Source organism: Manis pentadactyla, chromosome 8 (genome assembly GCF_030020395.1).
Source record: "Manis pentadactyla isolate mManPen7 chromosome 8, mManPen7.hap1, whole genome shotgun sequence".
Taxonomy (NCBI): domain Eukaryota; kingdom Metazoa; phylum Chordata; class Mammalia; order Pholidota; family Manidae; genus Manis; species Manis pentadactyla.
The window spans coordinates 101,294,384-101,313,447 of NC_080026.1; the positions used below are offsets into that span (position 1 = coordinate 101,294,384).

The window sequence follows — 19,064 nt, forward strand, 5'->3', positions numbered from 1 at the left end:
AGCACAGGCCAACATGCTACTTTTATTTGTGGATCTCCTTGTAAAATAGTATATTTTATAACCTAAATACAAATGTATGTTCAATGTAAATAGGGCAACTAGTACACAATCTCATTTGTGCCTGGCCTGTTCTAGGCACTGGGGGTATGTGAATAAAACAAAACAAAAATCTCAGCCCGGGAATACTTCTCTACTGAGGAGAGACAATAGCCATAATAAGCCTTGTGATGCTAGAGCAAATGTGGGTGGGTCCTTGGGCACAAGAGCAGGTAGAGGGGTCAGAAGTGCAGGTGGAGGGGGTGTGGGACAGGGGCTTCAGGTTGGGTGGCCACTGAGAAGCTGGCAGTGCTCGGACTCTGCCTGGGTGCTGAGTGCGGCTCCTGGGAGGCTCAGGGCAGGGACGGCCAGATGGATGTAGAGCAGCCGAGCCTCCGGGGCCGTCGGTCTTAGGCTCTGCTTTGTGGATTTTCAGGCAGCCAACATGTCCGGGACATTCGGAGGAGCCAACGTGCCAAACCTGTACCCTGGGGCCTCTGGAGGCGGTTACCCTCCCATCCCCACTGCGGGTTTTGGGCAGCCTCCTTCTGCCCAGCAGCCTGTTCCTCCGTATGGAATGTACCCACCGCCTGGAGGAAACCCACCCTCAGGGGTGCCTTCATATCCACCATACCCAGGAGCCCCTGTGCCTGGACAGCAGCCCCCAGGGCCCTACCCAGGGCAGCAGCCCCCAGTGACCTACCCTGGGCAGCCGCCAGTGCCACCCCCCGGGCAGCAGCAACTGCCGGTGCCAAGCTACCCTGGATACCAAGGGTCTGGGACTGTCACTCCTGCTGTGCCCCCAGCCCAGGTGAGTGTAGCCCTGTGCTACCTTCAAGCCAGGCCTGGGCCCCAAAGGCCTGAGATGTGGCCCGGTGTCCTCTGCTGGCCAAGCACCGGGCAGGGAAGGGTTCCATCCCCCAGTTACAACTTCTTTTAGCAGAGTGTTGCTTTCTCACAGATTGCCCACCCCCACTTTAAGTTCCAGAAGACCTGAGGGAGTTGCCTCTCTCCCCACATGGTTAATGTTCCAGTGCACATTGGGTTTGAACGTCCCCTGGCTTCTCTTCATTCCTCTTGTGTAATTTACAGCCTGGGTTCTGTGTTTAAAAGAGAATGCTCAGGCCACTGAGCTCTAGGCTTTATGCCCAACAGCTCTTAGTTAGCGTCCCCTGATGTGGCCTCCCAGGCTCTTAAAGTCTCCTTTGCTTAGGAAACACTTCTGGCAGCTCCTTCAGGGCTGCTGTTGGCTCATTTTGGAGAGGATGTCATGCTGGCAGAGCCTAGGATTCACTGTCATGGTGACATGGCCAACCAGAGTAGTGCAGGGCTAGTGGTACGTGCTTGACTGTGTTTAGGCAGAGGGCCCCCCCCGACCTGCCCTCATGCCCACACATTCCCCCACCCCGCCCTGCCTTCCATCCTCCCTCTCTGCCATCCCCCTTATCTTTCCTCTGCATTTATCTCCACTCTCTTAAAACCATTGTATACTAGCCACAGAAGATCATTTAAACTAGAGACAGTTTAAGCAAAAAATTCAAGTTTGCTGGGGGCTGTAGCTGTCATGTCAGGAAGAAGTTGTGCAGCCAAGCAGGTCATAGAGTGGAAAATGGAGCAAGGAACCCAGTGCTAGTACAAGTGGTAGTTGGGCTACATGTACCATTGTGAGGGTTGGACACTTGTGTCCCCCTGGAGGGAACGCCTTTTTCTGATTTGCACAGCTGTGATCTGTGGACCAGCCAGGCCCCGTTTGGAGGACCTGATGTGTGCTCATGTGTCCTGTGGTGGTGAGGCATTGAGCAGAGGCCAGTGGCCCCTGCTCCCAAGGCCTCCCCTTCATCAGGAACCTGGTCCAGCTCTGGAAGACATGGGCATAGGGCAGATTTTCAGCATCAGGACTCAGCTGTAGGTGGGCTGCCAGCCATGGGAGCCAGGCCGAACTTCAGTATCACAACCAAGGACAGAGAACAGTCATATTAGGCCCACTCTGTGCTCTAATGTGCATAGAGGCCTCTGTGCTGTTGATTGCAGGGTCCTTCAGGTACCTCAGCTTTTAGTGAAAAGGTCATTTCTGGAGTCTCGGGTGGGCCAATCTCACATCTTGGGGGATAGAGCATCTTACCTAAGTCTGATTGTCCAAACAGTTTAGAAACCAAGGCACCATCACAGATGCTCCTGGCTTTGACCCCTTACGAGATGCCGAGGTCCTGCGGAAGGCTATGAAAGGCTTTGGTGAGAACCCTGGGTGGCTCAAATCCTGACTGCCCCTGACTCCCCAGGCAGTCACATAGTGGCTCTTTGCGGGGCTGCTGGGTGGAGGCAACCTGGCCCCAGTGGTGGTGGGAGAGAGGGGGAACACGAGGCTGAAACTGGGATGCCCAGGAGAATTGCAGGGCCCGGGCCAGGGAAGTCTCCAGCAGCAGAGCAGCCCCATGTCCCCAATCCTGCCCATGCCCACTCTTCTTCCTGCAGGAACTGACGAGCAGGCCATCATCAACTGCCTGGGGAGTCGCTCCAACAAACAGCGGCAGCAGATCCTCCTGTCCTTCAAGACGGCCTATGGGAAGGTACATGTTGGGGTGCAGTCCTGGTCTTCCCCAAATGAGGCATATCCTCCAGCACAGTCCTATTCACCCCCACTTTTCCTTGGGGCCAAGTGGTTCTAGATCTTCTGGATGGACAGCAAGGTCCATAGGGCATTTCCTGCTGCCCATCTAGGCAGTGGCCTCTCGGCTGATGGCATCTTCTAAAGGTGAAGGACCCTCTAAGGGAGAAATCCCAAAGTCCATAGGATACTGAGGTTTGATAAGAGATGCCCACAGATGTGGGTTCTAGCCCTGGCTCTGCCACAACTCACTGGGACCATAGGCAAGTTATTTTCCTCCACTCCCACACGGCCCATCCCTGCCCTCTGCATAAGGCTTAGCTGATAGGAGAGCTTTGAAGGGACTTTCAGTGCTAAACAAATGAACTTTGGGCTTTTGACTCTTAGATGGGTAAAAATTGGATAAATATTGAATAGATTAGTGTTCTAACCTAGTGCTTCTCCGCCTTTAATGTGCTGTGGATCCCCAGGGAGCTAGTTCAAATGCAAACCCTGGTTTTGCATGTCTGTGCTGGGGCCTGAGACTTGGCTTTTCTGCCAGGCCCCAGTTAATGTAGATGCTGCCAGTCCTCAGATCTAGGACATTGTTCCTATTAGTCACCTTCTGTGGATTCTCAAAATAGATATGTGTGTTTGTTTGAATATCCAATCAGGATTTGATCAAAGATCTGAAATCTGAACTGTCAGGAAACTTTGAGAAGACAATCTTGGCTCTGATGAAGACTCCAGTCCTATTTGACGCTTATGAGATAAAGGATGCCATCAAGGTATGTACATGCTTGTGCATGTGTATGTGTGTGTGTGTGTGTGTGTGTGTGTGTGTGTGTGTGTGTGTTCACATGTGAGGATACACAGCCCAGGTAAGGCCTGGACCACATGCTGTGTCTTAGCCCATTCATTAGCTGCTGTTGTGAGGGGGCTCCTGGGCCCTCTTGGGTTGAAGTCCAAGTGCTATAGAAAGGGGAACTTCCAGTGACTTCTCTAAGAAGCAGGTGAGGTGTCGTTCATCATCAGGGAGCATCTAAGTCTCCATCTAAAACCATGGTGGGAGCTGGGGTTGTTGAGGAAGCTAGTGATACAGTGGTAAGAAGGGAAGTATCATCCTTATTCATCAGGACTCTGTTACTAGCAAAGAGCAGGCATGCCTTGAGGAGTTTTAGCAAAACAGGTGGAGAATCAGTTATAAGGATAAAGATGAGCAGCCTGGCATAGAGAGTGATGGGGATGGACAGGGCAGGACTTCTCTCGTCTGTGCTTCTTGAGTGTCCTCTTCATTCTTCCATCTGCTGCTTAGCCTCTTCTGTGTCTGTTTGGCAGGGGATCTCTGCTGACCCCTTTCTGTTTACCTATCACAGAGTCCACCACAGAAGAGATCAGCTGTTGCTGAGCCCAAATTCCACATAGGGGGCATGTTCTGGTTGGCTTAGTTCGGGTTCACTATCTCCCCCCAGGCCAATCAGTTATGACCAAGGGGAAGGTCCTGTAGTTACAGACAGTTCTGTGGCTCCCAAGACCCACAGCAAGTATCCTGTGGATGGAAAGGGGCAGCTCCCATGGAAGAGGGAATCCTTGTGAATTGAACAAATACCCCAGAAGGAATCTAACATTCCTCAGAGGCCTGATGGGCACAATGACTTTTCCCCAGGAGGAGAGGCAGAGCACTCAGTGTGGAGCCTGGAAGGGAGAGAGGACACCACTGAGACACACCTGCCTGCTGCTTCTAGGCAGGGGGTCAGGAGGCACTTGGGGAGGGCACCTGCAGAGTGACTGCCCAGCCCCCGCCTCCAGCCAGCTTCACGGGGGGTGGTGCTTGTGGGGTGCTGGACACAACACTGGTTTGGGGTCAGCTGTCACTGACTAGCTGTGTGTCCTTGAGCAGCTGTGAAATGGGGAAGTGGGTGCTCTCTTGTGATGTGAGCACAAGCAAGATGGCTAATGGAAGCTCTTTGTAAACTTAACAGTAGAGGTAACCATAATCATAAAAACAGTAACCCTGTGTGTGCTTCCTGCATGACACACACTGTTCAAGGTGCTTTACACATGCAGCACAATCTTCATCACTTCCCATGAGGGAGGGGCTAACCCCACTCCCCTCTGTGGATAAGCAGCCTGAGGCAGAGGGTTGAGTAATGTGCCCAGGGTCACATAGCTAGCGAGTGGCTGAGCTCATAGAAGCTAGGCTGCTGACCTTGTCCTCTGCCTTCTCCGGTCCTGACACATGTGTCTCTCTTATCCTCGCTGCTGCTGTTTTTCCCTAGATGTCTCCAGATGCTCCACGGTCCGCTTTAGGACTCTGGTCTTTCCACATGTCCACTCTCTAGCTTTAAACCCATTTTCTCAGTTGTTTCTCATCTCATTCATGGACTGAACTTGAAGTAAAACAGATCCACATCTCAGCTCATTATTTACTGTGTGGCCTTGGACAAGCCTCACATCTCTCTGATTCTCAGTCTCCTGGTGGGTGGGATGGGGGTGAGCCTTCCTGGGATCTCCACTCATCGCCATGTTGCTGCCATTCCAGTACTTGCCTGGGCTGTGGAGGGCAGCTTGGCTGCACAGACCAGGAGAGCGGCAGCATTGTGGCGCTCAGGGTATCTGTGTCACTGCTTCTGTTGCTGGGGTTTGTGCCCACAGGGAGGGCAGAAGCATGGCACTTGTTCTTTCCGGTGCTGTAAGATGCTTGTAGTTGTTTGTGGTCTTTGCCACTGCAGGGGGCTGGCACCGATGAAGCCTGTCTGATCGAGATCTTCGCCTCCCGCAGCAACGAGCACATCCGGGAATTAAACAGAGCCTACAAAACAGGTTAGGTTGTCCCCAGCCCTCTGCCCTCTGCCCTCTGTGGATCCCTGTGCTTTCAAGGCCTGGACTCCACCCTCTCCCAGGGTCTCTTACTCTTTTCTGGCCTTCATATTGCCTCATCTACTATCACTCCCAACACATGGGCTTTGATCTAACACCCAGCCCTGCCTGCTGTTTACACAGGGTGCAGGTGAGGAAGGAAGGGAAGCCTGGGGAAAACCTCTTGGGTGTGGTTAGGGCCAAGCCTGACCAGAGGCCAGGTCAGCCTAGAGGTCACAGCCCCTCCTGGATCTTCAGTTACATGTCCTGAGAGGGCCACATGGGTCACCTGTCTCCTTGCGCCCAGGACTCCCAGGCCTTTGTCTTGCTAGTGCCTGCTGTTGACTGCAACTGCAGTGCGCAGCTTCGTCCACAGGGCTACAGGCTGGGCCTTCCCCGCATCTCCCTTTTAGAATTCAAAAAGACCCTGGAGGAGGCCATTCGAAGTGACACGTCAGGGCACTTCCAGCGGCTACTCATCTCCCTCTCTCAGGTACCTTTCCCATGATGGACAGGGATGAATAAAGCGAAGAGAGGTGGGTCTTTGTGCAGTGTGGAAAAGGAATAGGAGGGAGTGGGTGGGTGTGCAGCTCCAGGGAGTGACCTGGACCTGGACTGTACAACATGCTTCCTTTCAGGGCAACCGGGATGAAAGCACAAATGTGGACATGTCACTCATCCAGAGAGATGCCCAGGTGAGTGTGATGGCCAGGCCAGCCTACCTGGCCTTCCTAAGTTGTAGGGGAGGAGGTCCCTGCTTTCTTGCTTCACAAGGGAAGAGCTCTGGGGTGGAAAGAGCAACCTTTAAGGAGTGGGTTCCAGTGCTGTGAGTTTCAGACTGGCTCAGCTGCTAATCAGCTGTGTGGCTTCGTGCATCACCCTACCTCTAGGCTTCGGTTTCCCCATCTATAAGCAGGAACATGGGAGGTAAACAACAGTTGGTAGATCAGTTATGGATGTGGGGTTTCATGTGAGTTGGTACTTTTCCAGTGTTTCATTGCATATACAGTTAAGTTTGCAAATGGACAGAATTTACACATGCCTGCTAATAGGCTTTGGAAGGTTTGAGCCTAGAAACCAGTTGTCACCCGAGTTGTGCAGCCTTAGAATTCTGCCCTCGTCCCTGTCCTGGTGTGAATTACAGACAAAAGGGGAAGAGTCTCTCCATTTTCTCTCATTGTCCAGGCATCTGAGTGCCTCTCTGGAGGAGTTTGGGTTTTCTTCCCACTAATGAATTCAGCCCATAGCAGTTCGGGCTGGAGAGAGCTGCTGCTACCTGGTGGGAGGCAGGTGACCAGACGTCTCTCCCATCGTTGCACCTGCCCCTCACAGCATGGCATTTGCCAGGAGCTGCCATTGTACCCTTTTCTCTACTGATGGTCAGGTGGAAGAGGACCTCCGTGGAATGCCCCTTGTTAGGGATCGAGGAGAGCCGCTCTTCTGGTCTGGTCCATTTGCTTGCCACGTGGGGGAAACTGAAGCTCAGGAGAGTTGACCATTATGCCCAGGGAAACCTGGAGGCAGAGCCCAGCTAAGAGCCCAGACTCCTGGCTCTGTTCTCTGTGCCCAGACAGCACACAGACCCCCTGGTCCCAGACGCTGTCCTTCAGGGTGTGCTTTAACATCTCCCTGACTTGAGATAGCCATTCCCATCTCTGGATTCAGGGCCGAGCATCCCTTAAAGCTCTCGGGCTCTGGCCCTTGCCCCAGTGGGAATTTTCTTCTTCCTGTTTTCCAGTTTTCTGTAGGCCATTTCCTAGCTGAGGTAGAGTTGCCTCAACTTCCAGATCTCGTGCCTGCCACTCTGTCTTCTTAGTTCTGGACTGCTCCTGCCTCACCTTGGTCTATGGGATCTCTGAGCCCCTGATGGCCCCTGGCTATTTGTGCCTCTAGATCTAAGAGCTGCCCTCTGAGGCCTTGGAAGGCACTTTTTTTTCTTACTTGAAGTTGATTGACAATATTATATTGGTTTCAGGTGTACAATCGAGTGATTAAACAATTATATACATTCTGCTATGATAAGCATAGTTATCATCTGTCATTGTACAAAGGTAACAATATTATTGACTATATTTCCTATGCTGTACTTTCATCCCCGAGACAGATTTATTTCATAATAAAAGGTTTGTACCTTTATATCCCCTTCACCTGTTTCACGCATCCTTCCACCCCACTTCACTGTGGCCACCACCAGTCTGTTCTTTGTGTTTATGAGTTTGTTTCTGTTTTGTTTTTTTAGATTCCACATTTAAGTGAGATCACATGGTATTTATTTGTCTTTCTCTGTCTGGCTTATTTCATTTTAGCATAATACCCCCTAGCTACATCCATGTTCTTACAAATGGCAAGATTTTATTCTTTTTTATGGCTGAGCAATATTCCATTGTATATGTGTACCACATCTTTGTCCTTTCATCTATCAATGGACACTTAAGCTGTGGAAAGCACTTTTGAGCCATCTGGTGCAGAGGTTGCAAATCGGCAAACATTTTAGGCTCAGACTTTAAAAAATTTAACAGGCAGTGCAAATTCAGCCCATTTATAAAGGTAATGGTGTATGCAGTGAAACATGGGCAAAGTACCTGCCACATGAAATCCCACATCCATAACTGATCTCTCAGTTGACATATTACTTAATTGTCTCACATATTCCCTCATATATAGGGTAGCTACTGTTTAATGACTGGGAAATTTTACATAGAAGTCTGGATTTCTGGCTTCTCATGAGAAATGAATCTGGCAACTATGAGCCTGTGCTCCTCTGTCACAGTGCTCAGCTGGTGCTGAGAGGTAATTGCTCCTCTGTGTGGTTAGCCTTGGTCCCACCACTTTCTGGTTCTATAACTGGCCTGTTCTTCATTTAAGTTACCTACCTGGTCCCTTTATGCTTTCAATTTTACAATGGATCTAATACAACATTCGCATTTTAGAGATGAGGAAATGACGTTGAGAGAGAGCCAGTGGCCTGCCTAGGGTCCAGGGGGAAGTTAGTAGCAGAACTAGGAATCATTTGTTTTCTCTGCTGCTCCTCCTTTGGTTGGGTTAAAACTGTTCATTGAGTCCTAAGTCCCAGTCTGCCTCACCTCTCCTGGCCCTGAGTATCCATCCCACCTCCAACCTGGCATCAAAGTCTTCTGGACTGCCCAGTGAGGGGATGTGTAGATGGTGTCCAGGACCTCACAGCAAGTGGAACACAGTTGAGCCACTGCCCCCATTTCCTTCTGCTTTGGGCCTGCAGGGCCTGGAAACTGCCCAGTTCCCCTGGGTGACCCAGGCCTGGTATCTGGGATGGGCCTGCATTGCACGTTTATCTTCCTGTCTGTCTATCTAGGAGCTGTACGCAGCTGGGGAGAACCGCCTGGGAACAGATGAGTCCAAGTTCAACGCGATTCTGTGCTCCCGGAGCCGGGCCCACCTGGTGGCAGGTAGGGTAGTCCCAGGCTTCCTGGTGGCCAGTTAGATAAGGGCAGACAAGGTGTGGTAGGGAAACAGCTTGCAGGGACACTTGGTAGTTCCACTCTGCACGGAGCTTTCATGTCCTTAAAAGAGCCCCCTGGTGGTGATTTACAAAATAGTATCAGCTGGCTTCCTGAGCATCTGCCAAGTACCTGGTTCTGGAGGAAAGCAAAGGAGAAGGTGGAGGAATGCCAGCTTGTTTTGGCTGGTATGTTTATACACCAGAATGTGGAATATTAGAGTTGAAAGAAACTTCAAGAGAACCTGATTGATGTGTTCCCAAAGTGTGGCATTACAAAACATAGTGATTAATAATATTAAGTAACGTTTATTTACTCACTCATTCCAAATATATAAATGAAACTGCCATGTGCCAGGTCATAGTGGAGGTGTGGAGAAGCGGTAGGTTACATCACTATGGAATCTCTGTGCTCATGGGGTTCACGTTCTTGGTTGGGGAGAAGGCAGTAAAAAATTAAAGGAAATCTGTACCAGATGGCAGATCTCTTAGAGAAAAACAGTAGTGTCAGAAATAGGGATAGGGAATGATGAAGGGGTCGGGGAGGGGTGCTTGGAGTAGTCCTCACTGAGGTAATGACATTGGGCTTAAAAACACGAGGGCATTGCAGGTGCAAAGGCCCTGAGCAGGGGTCTCCCAGGGCGACCAAGATACAACAAAGGGGGTTGGTGAAGCTGGAGCAGATGGCATGCATAGGAGTAGGAGGTGAGTCCTGGTAGGAGGTCCCAGAGATGGTAGGAGGCTCTGCTGACAACTGTATAGACTTAGGTTTTCATCCTGAATAAAACAAGAAGCCACTGGGGTGCTCTGAGTGGAGGAGGGATGTGACTGAACACAGATTTTGCAAGTTCCTTGGCTGTTGAGAAGATTTAAGGATTCAGTGCAGAGCAGGAATATAGTCAGGAGGCTGCTACAGTAATCAGGGAAGAAATGAAGGTGGCTTGGGCCAGGTGGCAGCGCCCGGTGGTGAGAAAGGGTCAGATTCTGGCCTGTTTGATGATGATTTGGACGTGGAGTGTGAGAGAAAGAAAGGAGTTGAAGATGACGGGAGCATTCCTCTGGCCCAGCCAGTAGAAGAATGGTGGGGCCCTGGACTGGGATTGGGAAGCTGAGGCTGGAGCAGGCCTTAGGAAGGAGAGAAACCGGGAGCCCGGGCTGTGGGGGTCTCAGGTAGGCAGCCGGATTGTGAGTCTGGAGGTCGGGAGGAGTCTGGGCTGAAGGTGGAAGTCTGGGAACTGTGAGGGGGTGGCAGGTCTCGGGGGTTCTGGGACTGCAGGCGGTCCCCTTGGGAGGAAGCCCGCAGAGTGAGTGGCCTGAGGACAGGCCCCACCCCTGCACCCAGAGGAGGAGCAGAGCTGGAGGCCAGCTGTGTCAGCACGGCTTGTGCGCGAGGGCGGCTGAGGACTGAGAATGATGACCACACTCAGCAGCATGGGCTGGTGGCATGGGTGAAAGCCCAGGTCCCCGCTCTGCGTGCACTAGGTCTCGTGATCACGCAGACGGGTGCTTGTCTCCGCATACCACAGCTAAGCAGGCAGGCACAGGGCGATGGGGAAGTGGGGTGCCCAGCTGGTGACGTGGCAGAGGCCGGATCTGAACTCAGGCCATCTGGCTCCAGACACACTTTTCAACCTCTTCATTATACTCTAATGGGGCACGAGTGAGCATATTTTCACCTTAGCCATTACCTATTTTAATGAATATAGAATATCTTTATCAAACCCATGGTTTCACAAACACTGTCACTTGGGAGAAAAGAGGTGCTGATCTGAAGGGAATATTACGTAATGCAGACAAACAGATGTGGAGGAAATCACGACACTGATATGCAAATGACAGAAGTTTGGAGAACACTGGCGGATACAGAGACCCGGGCTGGGGAAGAGGGGTTTTATGTACAGGGTCAGAGCCAGAGGTAGGACCCAGGTCTCTGTCGTGCCCCCTGCCTCTCTAGGAACTTAAGCCTACTTCCCAGGGTGCTCAGCCTCTTCTGGGGTGAGATGTGGTTGGATGGGTGTTAGCTCACAATGAGACTGAGAAAGACAAGACTCAGTCATGGAATGATGGAGAAGGAATGGCGAGGGCTGGAAGTGCAGGGATTGGAGGAGAGAGGTAACATTCTGTTGGTGTGTGTGTGTGTGTCAGGGCGGAGGGGTGGGGGGGTGTGGGTACTGGGTGGGCTATTAAGGTGTGACTTGGGTAAGCAGTCTGGTGAGGGGGTCACACGAGCAGGCGTGGGGGTAGGGTCACATGACCTGTGGGGTGAAGGATGTAGCTGACTGAGAGCCAGGCAGACACAGTCAGCAGGGCCATCCAGGCTGCTGGGAACACCGTGAGAGACTGGGTTCTGGGAGTGGGAGAGGCCTCTCATCACGTGTCCTGTATTAGTTTGCCCAAGCTGCCACAACCGAGTGCCGCAGACTGGGTGACTTTAGCCATAAAGACATACCGTCTCACAGTTGGAGACGGGAAGCTCAAGGTGAGGGTGTCGGTAGGTTGGTCCCGAGGCCCCGCCCCTTGACCTGCAGAGGACCGCCCCCTTGCTGTGTCCTCACGTGGTCTCCCGTGTTTGCATCCCCAGTGTTTCCTTGTGTATCCAGATCCCTTCTTAGGAAGACCCCAGTCACACTGGATGAGAAGCCACGCTGAGGGCCTCATTTTAACTTAATTATCTCTTTAAAGACTGTGCCTCCAAATTCAGGCCCATTCTGAGGTACCCGCAGTTAGGACTCCAGCATGTGAATCTGGGGGGACAGAACTCAGTCCATAACATGTCACTTTTCTCTTCTTGCTGCTAGTCTTCAATGAATATCAGCGAATGACAGGCCGAGACATTGAGAAGAGCATCTGCCGGGAGATGTCCGGGGACCTGGAGCAGGGCATGCTGGCTGTGGGTAGGTGTCTGGGGCTCGCCTTGCCTGCCCACCTGCCCTCTGGGGAGGGCGGGCATGTAGTGTTCAGGCTGCTCGCCCATTCTCTGGCTGAGGGGTAGTGCAGTGAACCACAGGATCCAGGATTGCTTGGTCCAGCGTACCTGAACGGTGGGAAGTCAGACTGCTTCCCAGTTCTCTGCATAGCTGTGCCCCCTCTGTCCTGGAGGTGTCCTGCTTAGATTTCAGGTGCAGCCATGGGGAGCCGCAGCGTGGTATTAGTGGGAGAGCAACCAGCTGCTCTCCCGGAGGAAGATGACTCATATCTAGCCAAGTCTCCTCTAAAAATACATCCCCCGGGCAGTTGTCAGATGTTAGTGATGGAACCACGTGGAAATATTTTTACTTGCAACAGCAAAACAGGCCATTGCTGAGGAAAGCTGGCTGGGCTCCCGGACGATGGCCTTGCTGCTTGCAGTGCCCGTGCCTCTAACGCAGGACCTAATGGGCCCCAGGACCCACCCAGGATGGGTTGGGCCCCCGCTCTGCAGCTGTCTCCGCTGCATCTTATACCACCTGGGAAAAGCCACATTTGCTCCGCTTTTGCTTTGCTTTGCTTGGAGCTTTCTGGATGGGGAATGGTGACTCCTCACCTCCCCGAGTGCCCCCCATGGTAGGTGTCATGGCCTGAGAACTCCAGGGAGACCCTCACTCCACTCGGCCATCCTCTCTCCGTGAGGGTCATGGCACCCTCCGCTGTCCCCTCCCGCTGGAGCAACAGTGTCGTTCCACATCTCCCAACTGCGTTCCTTCCCTACATAGCCCCCGTCTCTACTCAGTTGCCAGGAGAGAGGTTGGGTTGGTGCCCGTCTCTGCGCGCTTCTCTTCCAGAGAGCTGGAGCCGAGGTCATGGGCTCACTGAGCCTAGAGGAGAAGGGGCTGGAGGAAGATGGCTACAGTGATGGGTGTGACGGCTCACCTTCTGAAAGGTGTGCTCCATGCCCTCTCGAGCTAAGAGTTTTCTACAGATCGAGTTACCCTGTGTTTCTCTTCTAGTGAAGTGTCTCAAGAATACTCCAGCCTTCTTTGCTGAAAGGCTCAACAAGGCCATGAGGGTACGTAACTCCCACGTGCGGGAGCCTCGGTGGGGGGTGTCTTAGCCCCACCTGTGTGCAGGGACCTTGCTCAGGGTAGAAGGCATTAGACAGCCACACTTCAGCTAAGAGGATGAGGAGGGGCCCAGAGTGCCTGGGGAGATGGGTGGCAGGGCGACCCGTCACCCACACCCGTGATGAACTCTCTTCAGGGAATGGGAACGAAGGACCGGACCCTGATCCGCATCATGGTGTCTCGCAGTGAGGTCGACCTGCTGGACATCAGACTGGAGTATAAGCGGCTATATGGCAAGTCGCTGTACCACGACATCTCGGTACGGGCCCCTTGGGGTGGACTGGGCTGCCTCTTGGTGTACCACTCACCCACGGACCTCCCTGGCGACCCCAACATCCCCTTCACCCCGAGCTGGACATGAACTCTCCTAGGGTGGCCTCCACTGCACGAGTGTCTTATTTATGGACCACACACTTGCTCTCTTCAACCCTCACTTGTCTGCCCAGTTGCCCACAAACAGATTGCAAGCACCTGAAGGTAGGGTGGGTCTCGACCCTGCTGTCACCCCCACCCTACATCCCCAGCAACCAGCTCTTCTGCCACTGTGTAAATGGATGGGGGAGGGGTCCAAACTTCCGTATCAGAGAAAACAGGACCTCCCCACCTTGGTGCCTGGCCCTCAGAGTTCTGTGCCCCGTGATACTGTGATGTGTCAGTAAGAACTCCCGGGCCACGGCTCCCTGCAGCTCTGCTCACTCATGAGTGCCTTCTTCACTTAGCGTCATGGACCAGGCAGCTAGGAGGGCAGTTGAGAGCCAGAGCCCTGGGGTCACACCACTTGGGGTCCAGTCTAGCTTTTTTCATTGCTAGTCATGATCTCATGGAGCTTCCTGATCCCCAGTTCCACCATCATTAAGGCGAGTTCCCCCAGGAAGTGTTGTGAGCCTTGAACAGGTGGTCCATGTAAAGAATGTTGGGTGACACACTAAGTGTCTAATGAACAGTAACTACTCTCCCATTGCTGTGTGCCAGGGCCAGTCTGACAAACTCTGTTCCTGTCTGGGTGGTCTGCCAGGTAAATTCTGAACTCACATCAACCTTGAAAGGGAAGTCACTGTGACCAGGTCCTGATTTCAGATGCACTAGCATTTGACACTGAGCATATCACAGAGAAGCTCAGCTCCATTTCCCTGGCTCTAAAAATGATGCTGTTGATAGCAGAGAATTAGTAATTACTCACGAAGTATCTCCTATGTGTCCGCCAGCTACTGGAAGAAGCCATAGGCCTTGCCCACAAGGAAGGAAATGATAGAAGGAAATTAGTAGAAATTAGCTTCGTGTGGTCTGCACTCCTGAGTTAAGTGGGGAGACTCAGGTGGAGCAGAGAGCAGTGCAAACCGGGATGCCAAGTTACAACACCCTCCCCTGGGCAGACCCATCATGGGGGTCACATTTCCCGAGCCAGACATAATACTGTGTTAAAGGTATAATCCCAACTTAGTGCCATGAAAATGCACTGGGAAAACCCACTAGCCCAGGTGGGGGCTGGTTGGTTTATTCAGTTGTTTTAAACCTTGCTGTGTTTGTTTACTTTTCAAATTGTGATTTGATCCTTGGGGTGAGTGCAGCTTTCTGTTTTTTAATGGGGGCGTTAGGAGAAGTGGCACTGCACTGGCCAACATTTGTGTCCCAGTGACAGAGCTTGTGAGGTTCTCACCCGCTCTGGACCAGCGCAGCGGAATGGGGCCTGCTTCTCTGTAAGGGCACTCAGGGCAGAAAATCTGGAGGCGGGAACCTGCAAATGCCCACTCCTTTACCTGGTCTTCTCTTTGTTTCTGTGACCAGGGAGACACTTCGGGGGATTACCAGAAAATTCTGCTGAAGATCTGTGGTGGCAATGACTGAGCTGTGCCTGGTGGCTTACTTCTGTCCATCTGCCAGTGATGCCAGAAAAAGGTCGAAAGTATGTCCATTTGTGTCTCACAAGTCCTCAAAATAGCACCCCCAGGTATCCCAGTGCGGACCATCTGTAGAGCCTCAGCCGGGCCCTCTGCCCGCCCCTCCTGATCTGTGTTTCACACTCGCACTGAACGACCTGGGTCAGCTCCAAACTCTCAGATGCTTTTCCTTCCCAGCCCTTATGGCCTCTTGCTGCTAGCGTAGATGTTTTATTTGAGTCACGCAAACATTCCCCTTGGCTTGCGGCTGAGACTCTTGGCTTCATCTTAGTTGTGTAATTTTATATTTTTATTTGGAGGCATTTTTCTGTCGTCATTGCCAGACAGGTGCATACAAGTCTCTTTGCTGTGTACACACTTGGAATGAAAGAGGCTGGGTGGGGGATTACCATTCCTCACTGAGGAGTAAAAGGGCAGGCCTTTAACAGTGATCTGCGCATCTGGTGAGAATGTGTCATCAGCTTTGTTATTGCCAAACTCACTCCTTTTTAGAAAAGAAAACAGAAGGCCAGAAAGTCATCTGTTCCTTCTTCCATGTAAAACCATGAGAACAAAGCCAGCTCCCTGCCAATGACAGGGCTTCCTGGAATGTGCCTTAAAACTGAATGTTGACAGTCAAAAACTTTCTAAATTAAAGTCTGCCAGCTCTGGAATGTGTCCATGGTGCCGGTTTGTTTTCTTCTGCTTCAGGATCCTGCCCATGGCTCAGGGATTCTAGCCTTAGAAAATACCTGGTGAAAACTCATACGACTTTAAATAGAAACTTATATTCAGGAAACCTTGAGTAAAAGTAATTTGCAGGGACCCCGGGTCATAAGGACATGAGAAGGGAGGTGTCTGAAATCCAGGCCCAGGGCCCAGTGCTGAAAAGGTGCAGAGATCTTGATCAGGTGCAGGCAGTGAAGCACACCTAAGGCGAGGAGGGAGAGAGTGGTCCTTCACCTGGGTCCTGAAGATGGAGCACAGGTGGGAGGGTGTGTGCACGGCTCTTAGGGCAGGCTTTGCGGTGGGGGCTAGAGAGGAGGGTGGAGACGACCCAGAGAGGCAACAGACCAGCGCTTTCTCTCGGGACCCTTCAGTTTAAAAGGGTGCTCCTGGGTGTGGTCATGGTGGGCCCTCTGCCCCTTGGCTGGAGGTGTCAGGAGAGGGTGAGTCCAAAAGTGGTAGTTTCTAAAAATCACCGTGTCCTATCCAGAAGCTCGGAGCTTGCCTTGCTGGTCAGGGGTCTCCACTCATTCCCTTTCTGACCTTCTCTGTTGGAAGTAGAGCATCTAGACACCTGGGTGTGAGGTTGAGCCAGCTGGGCCTTGGCAGGGGCCCGAGGCTTATTCACAGAGTAGACATCTGCCTGGCGCTCCCTCCTGAATCACATCGCTAGGAGGCAGGAAAAGACCCGGTGTAGTTTTCCCCAAGAAAGATGGCCTGTAGGGCAGAATGTCTCCCTTCCCTTCTTTCTTATTCTGAGCATAACGGACAGGGTTAACAACAGGCACAGAGCTGCTATGAGCTGGACATAAGCTTGGTCTACCTACGCCTGCCTTCCCCAGCCAGAGGAGGCTGATGTGGCACTGGAGCCAGTGCAGGCCCTGCTCATCACTTCAGCTCTGCCTCAGTTTCCACTCCTGGAGCTTCTTGACCGAGACCCAGCATGCTTGCCCCCCTGGGGCAGCCTCCATCCCCCTAGTAGCCAGCAGGGACCTTCCTGGTGGGATGGGCTGCTTGGCATTACACCATGTGCCATGAACTCAGGCTGACCCCAGTGGCCTCCTGAGCTGTGTCAGGGCCTAGATTCAAACCACTCAAATTTCCATGACATTACTTTGCCTTGTCTACACCAGGGGTTTTAACCTGGTGTCCAGCAGGGAGTGTCTAACATATACCTGCATTTACTTTGGTCCCCAGAGTCTTTAGGCATTGGAATTTGTTGCCAATATTTAAGCATTGAAAAGCTTCATATTTTATAAAACCTAGAATTCTGGTTTCTCTTGGAAAACCAGAAATTCTGGCAATACTGGCCCAGCATTTCTGCATAGCAGGAGCTTCTGAAGCCAAGTTTTAGCAGCCCCATTTTAAGCACATGCTGTCTATTTTGCCATAGGCCCCACCACTCCCTATTGTTTATACCTTGTGTATGTTACCTGGTTGGCCCTGCAGGCCTTTGAGTTTGAGACCCCTGGTCTACACACTTGAGGAGGACCCCTGTGTTCATCCTGCTCCTGGTTCTCCTACCTTCCTGTCCCTCTGGCTGCTGTCTTGGTCATGCCCAAGGGACCTGGCCCATGGTACATGTGGACCAGGGGACTGTGTGAATTGTCACTGAGCTCTCTCTGGGCAAGGCACCTGCTGCCTCCCAGGGGCCGTGGGAGGTTGTTAACCCTGTCCATCATGCTCAGGATAAGAAAGATGGGAAGGGAGACATCCTGCCCTACAGGCCGTCTTTCTTGGGGAAAACTCTACTGGGTCTTTTCCTGCCGCCTAGAGATGTGAGTCAGGGCCAGTCCACCCACACACCTAATGTCACTCCTGGGATAGCAAGGCAGACGAATTTGTTCCTGAGAAAATTTTCAGCAGCCTCGGGGCAACAGAAGGAATATTGTGTGAGGGGCAGGGCCGGATCTAGTGTGAGGTGAATGAGTCACAGGCACAGGGTTTAGGGGTGGCGCCTGGAGTGCTAGCTCTGTGGGCGGGGAAGTGATCATGAAGTGGTTCTCGAGCCCTGGCGTGTGTCAGGCCACCTGCAGAAATTGTAAAATGCAGGTCCCTGGGACCCCTGTCACATGCCAAACAGGCATAGGGGCTGGGAAATGGCACTGTGTCCCGCTGGCCTCGTGCTGCTGATGCTGGTGTCTAAATGCTCCTGTGCCGAGACGGGACTTCTGAAACTGTTCCCACAGAGGGCAGGTGAGGAGGTGGAAGGGTGGACTTCTGTCAGGTGATGGGAGGTGGGACAAGTCCACCCCCAGCCTCTGGCAAGAGGGGTCTGAAAGATGAACCTGGGCAGGCCCATGGTCAGAGCGGCAGCTGGGTGGCCGGGCCGTGTCCATCCTCTTGCTCTGATAGGGAGTGATAGTTTTCACTTAGGACTTGGCCCCTTATTTCTGCATCAGCTCCTTTCTGTCCTGGCTGATAGGGAGTCAGACCTGGAAACAGAAATCAAGCTAAATCATTTCCCTAGGCAGGTAGATGTTTACATTTTCACCCCATCACACCTGAAAGCTTGTCTCTGTGTTCCTTGGAGCCAGGGTCAGCATCACTCAGTCCTCCATCTGGCTCCATGCAGGGTAAATGATTCAGTCAGTCAAGCCCCCAACTCTGTAAGGCCTCTTACCCTCAGCCCCTGCTCCTTGGAAAGCTCTCCTTGGCCTAATACTGGTGTCTACTCTGAACCTGGTTCCTTCTCAGCAGGAGGACCAGATGTAGTCCTGAAATAGAAAGAGCACTAGTCTGGGAGTCAAGTGTCCCTTTTCTCAGCTCAGCTCAGCTGCTGATTTGCTGTGTTACCCTGGTTAAGTCACTTGCCCTCTAGGCCTCTGTTGCCATTATAAAATGAAGAGTAGACTATATGAGAATTTATTAAATTTCAATGTAGTCAGCAAAAGTGGTGGATGGAGTAGGGAACTCTGACAGTCTGTCCCTCCACAAAAGCAACAAGTCAAACAGCAACAGTTGTCAGAGCCAACTTTATCAGAACTCCGGAAACTGAGAGCCTGCAGCAACCAGATAAATAAAGCACAACAAAGGAAAGGGGAAAAAAAGCTGAATGTCAGTGAGAGGGTTTCGCCGCATTTTCACTTTTCCAGCACTGTCCCTCATACCCCAGCTTGGCAGCAGCCTTGAAAACAGAATACTACAGCCCCTGTATGAGTTCTAGCACCCGAGGGAGCAGAAACGATCTTGTTCTCAAGAATTATGGTCGTTGATTTTGATCTGTCTGGTTGCTTCCTGAAATACTGGCTCAAATGTCTTGCTTTTGTTCCACCTTATTTGGAAATCTCCAAAGGAAGAGTTAGCAACCCTGGGAACATTTGAAGGCAAATTTATTAGCCACTGATGCCTAGAGAAAGGGGTACCACTCGGGGCAAACAGGAGACAAATTGGAAAGTGGGAAGGAAAAGCTGAGATGCTTTGGGGAATCATGGTTTTGAAGAGATCCCACAAACTCCTGGAAGTCT

General features: G+C 52.0%; 1 protein-coding gene across 1 annotated transcript in view; it reads left to right on the forward strand.

Annotated features, from left to right (window-relative positions):
• Window positions 1-15,545, forward strand: part of ANXA11 (annexin A11) — a 42,293-nt gene extending 26,748 nt beyond the window's left edge. The window contains exons 4-15 of the mRNA XM_036928809.2: window positions 473-847; window positions 2,181-2,268; window positions 2,509-2,603; window positions 3,295-3,408; window positions 5,353-5,443; window positions 5,893-5,972; window positions 6,118-6,174; window positions 8,811-8,904; window positions 11,753-11,848; window positions 12,881-12,939; window positions 13,131-13,253; window positions 14,780-15,545. Of these exons, the coding sequence (XP_036784704.2) occupies window positions 473-847; window positions 2,181-2,268; window positions 2,509-2,603; window positions 3,295-3,408; window positions 5,353-5,443; window positions 5,893-5,972; window positions 6,118-6,174; window positions 8,811-8,904; window positions 11,753-11,848; window positions 12,881-12,939; window positions 13,131-13,253; window positions 14,780-14,839 (1,332 nt within the window). The 3' untranslated portion in view covers window positions 14,840-15,545. The remainder of the gene's footprint in view (window positions 1-472; window positions 848-2,180; window positions 2,269-2,508; window positions 2,604-3,294; window positions 3,409-5,352; window positions 5,444-5,892; window positions 5,973-6,117; window positions 6,175-8,810; window positions 8,905-11,752; window positions 11,849-12,880; window positions 12,940-13,130; window positions 13,254-14,779) is intronic.
• Window positions 15,546-19,064: the final 3,519 nt, after the last annotated feature.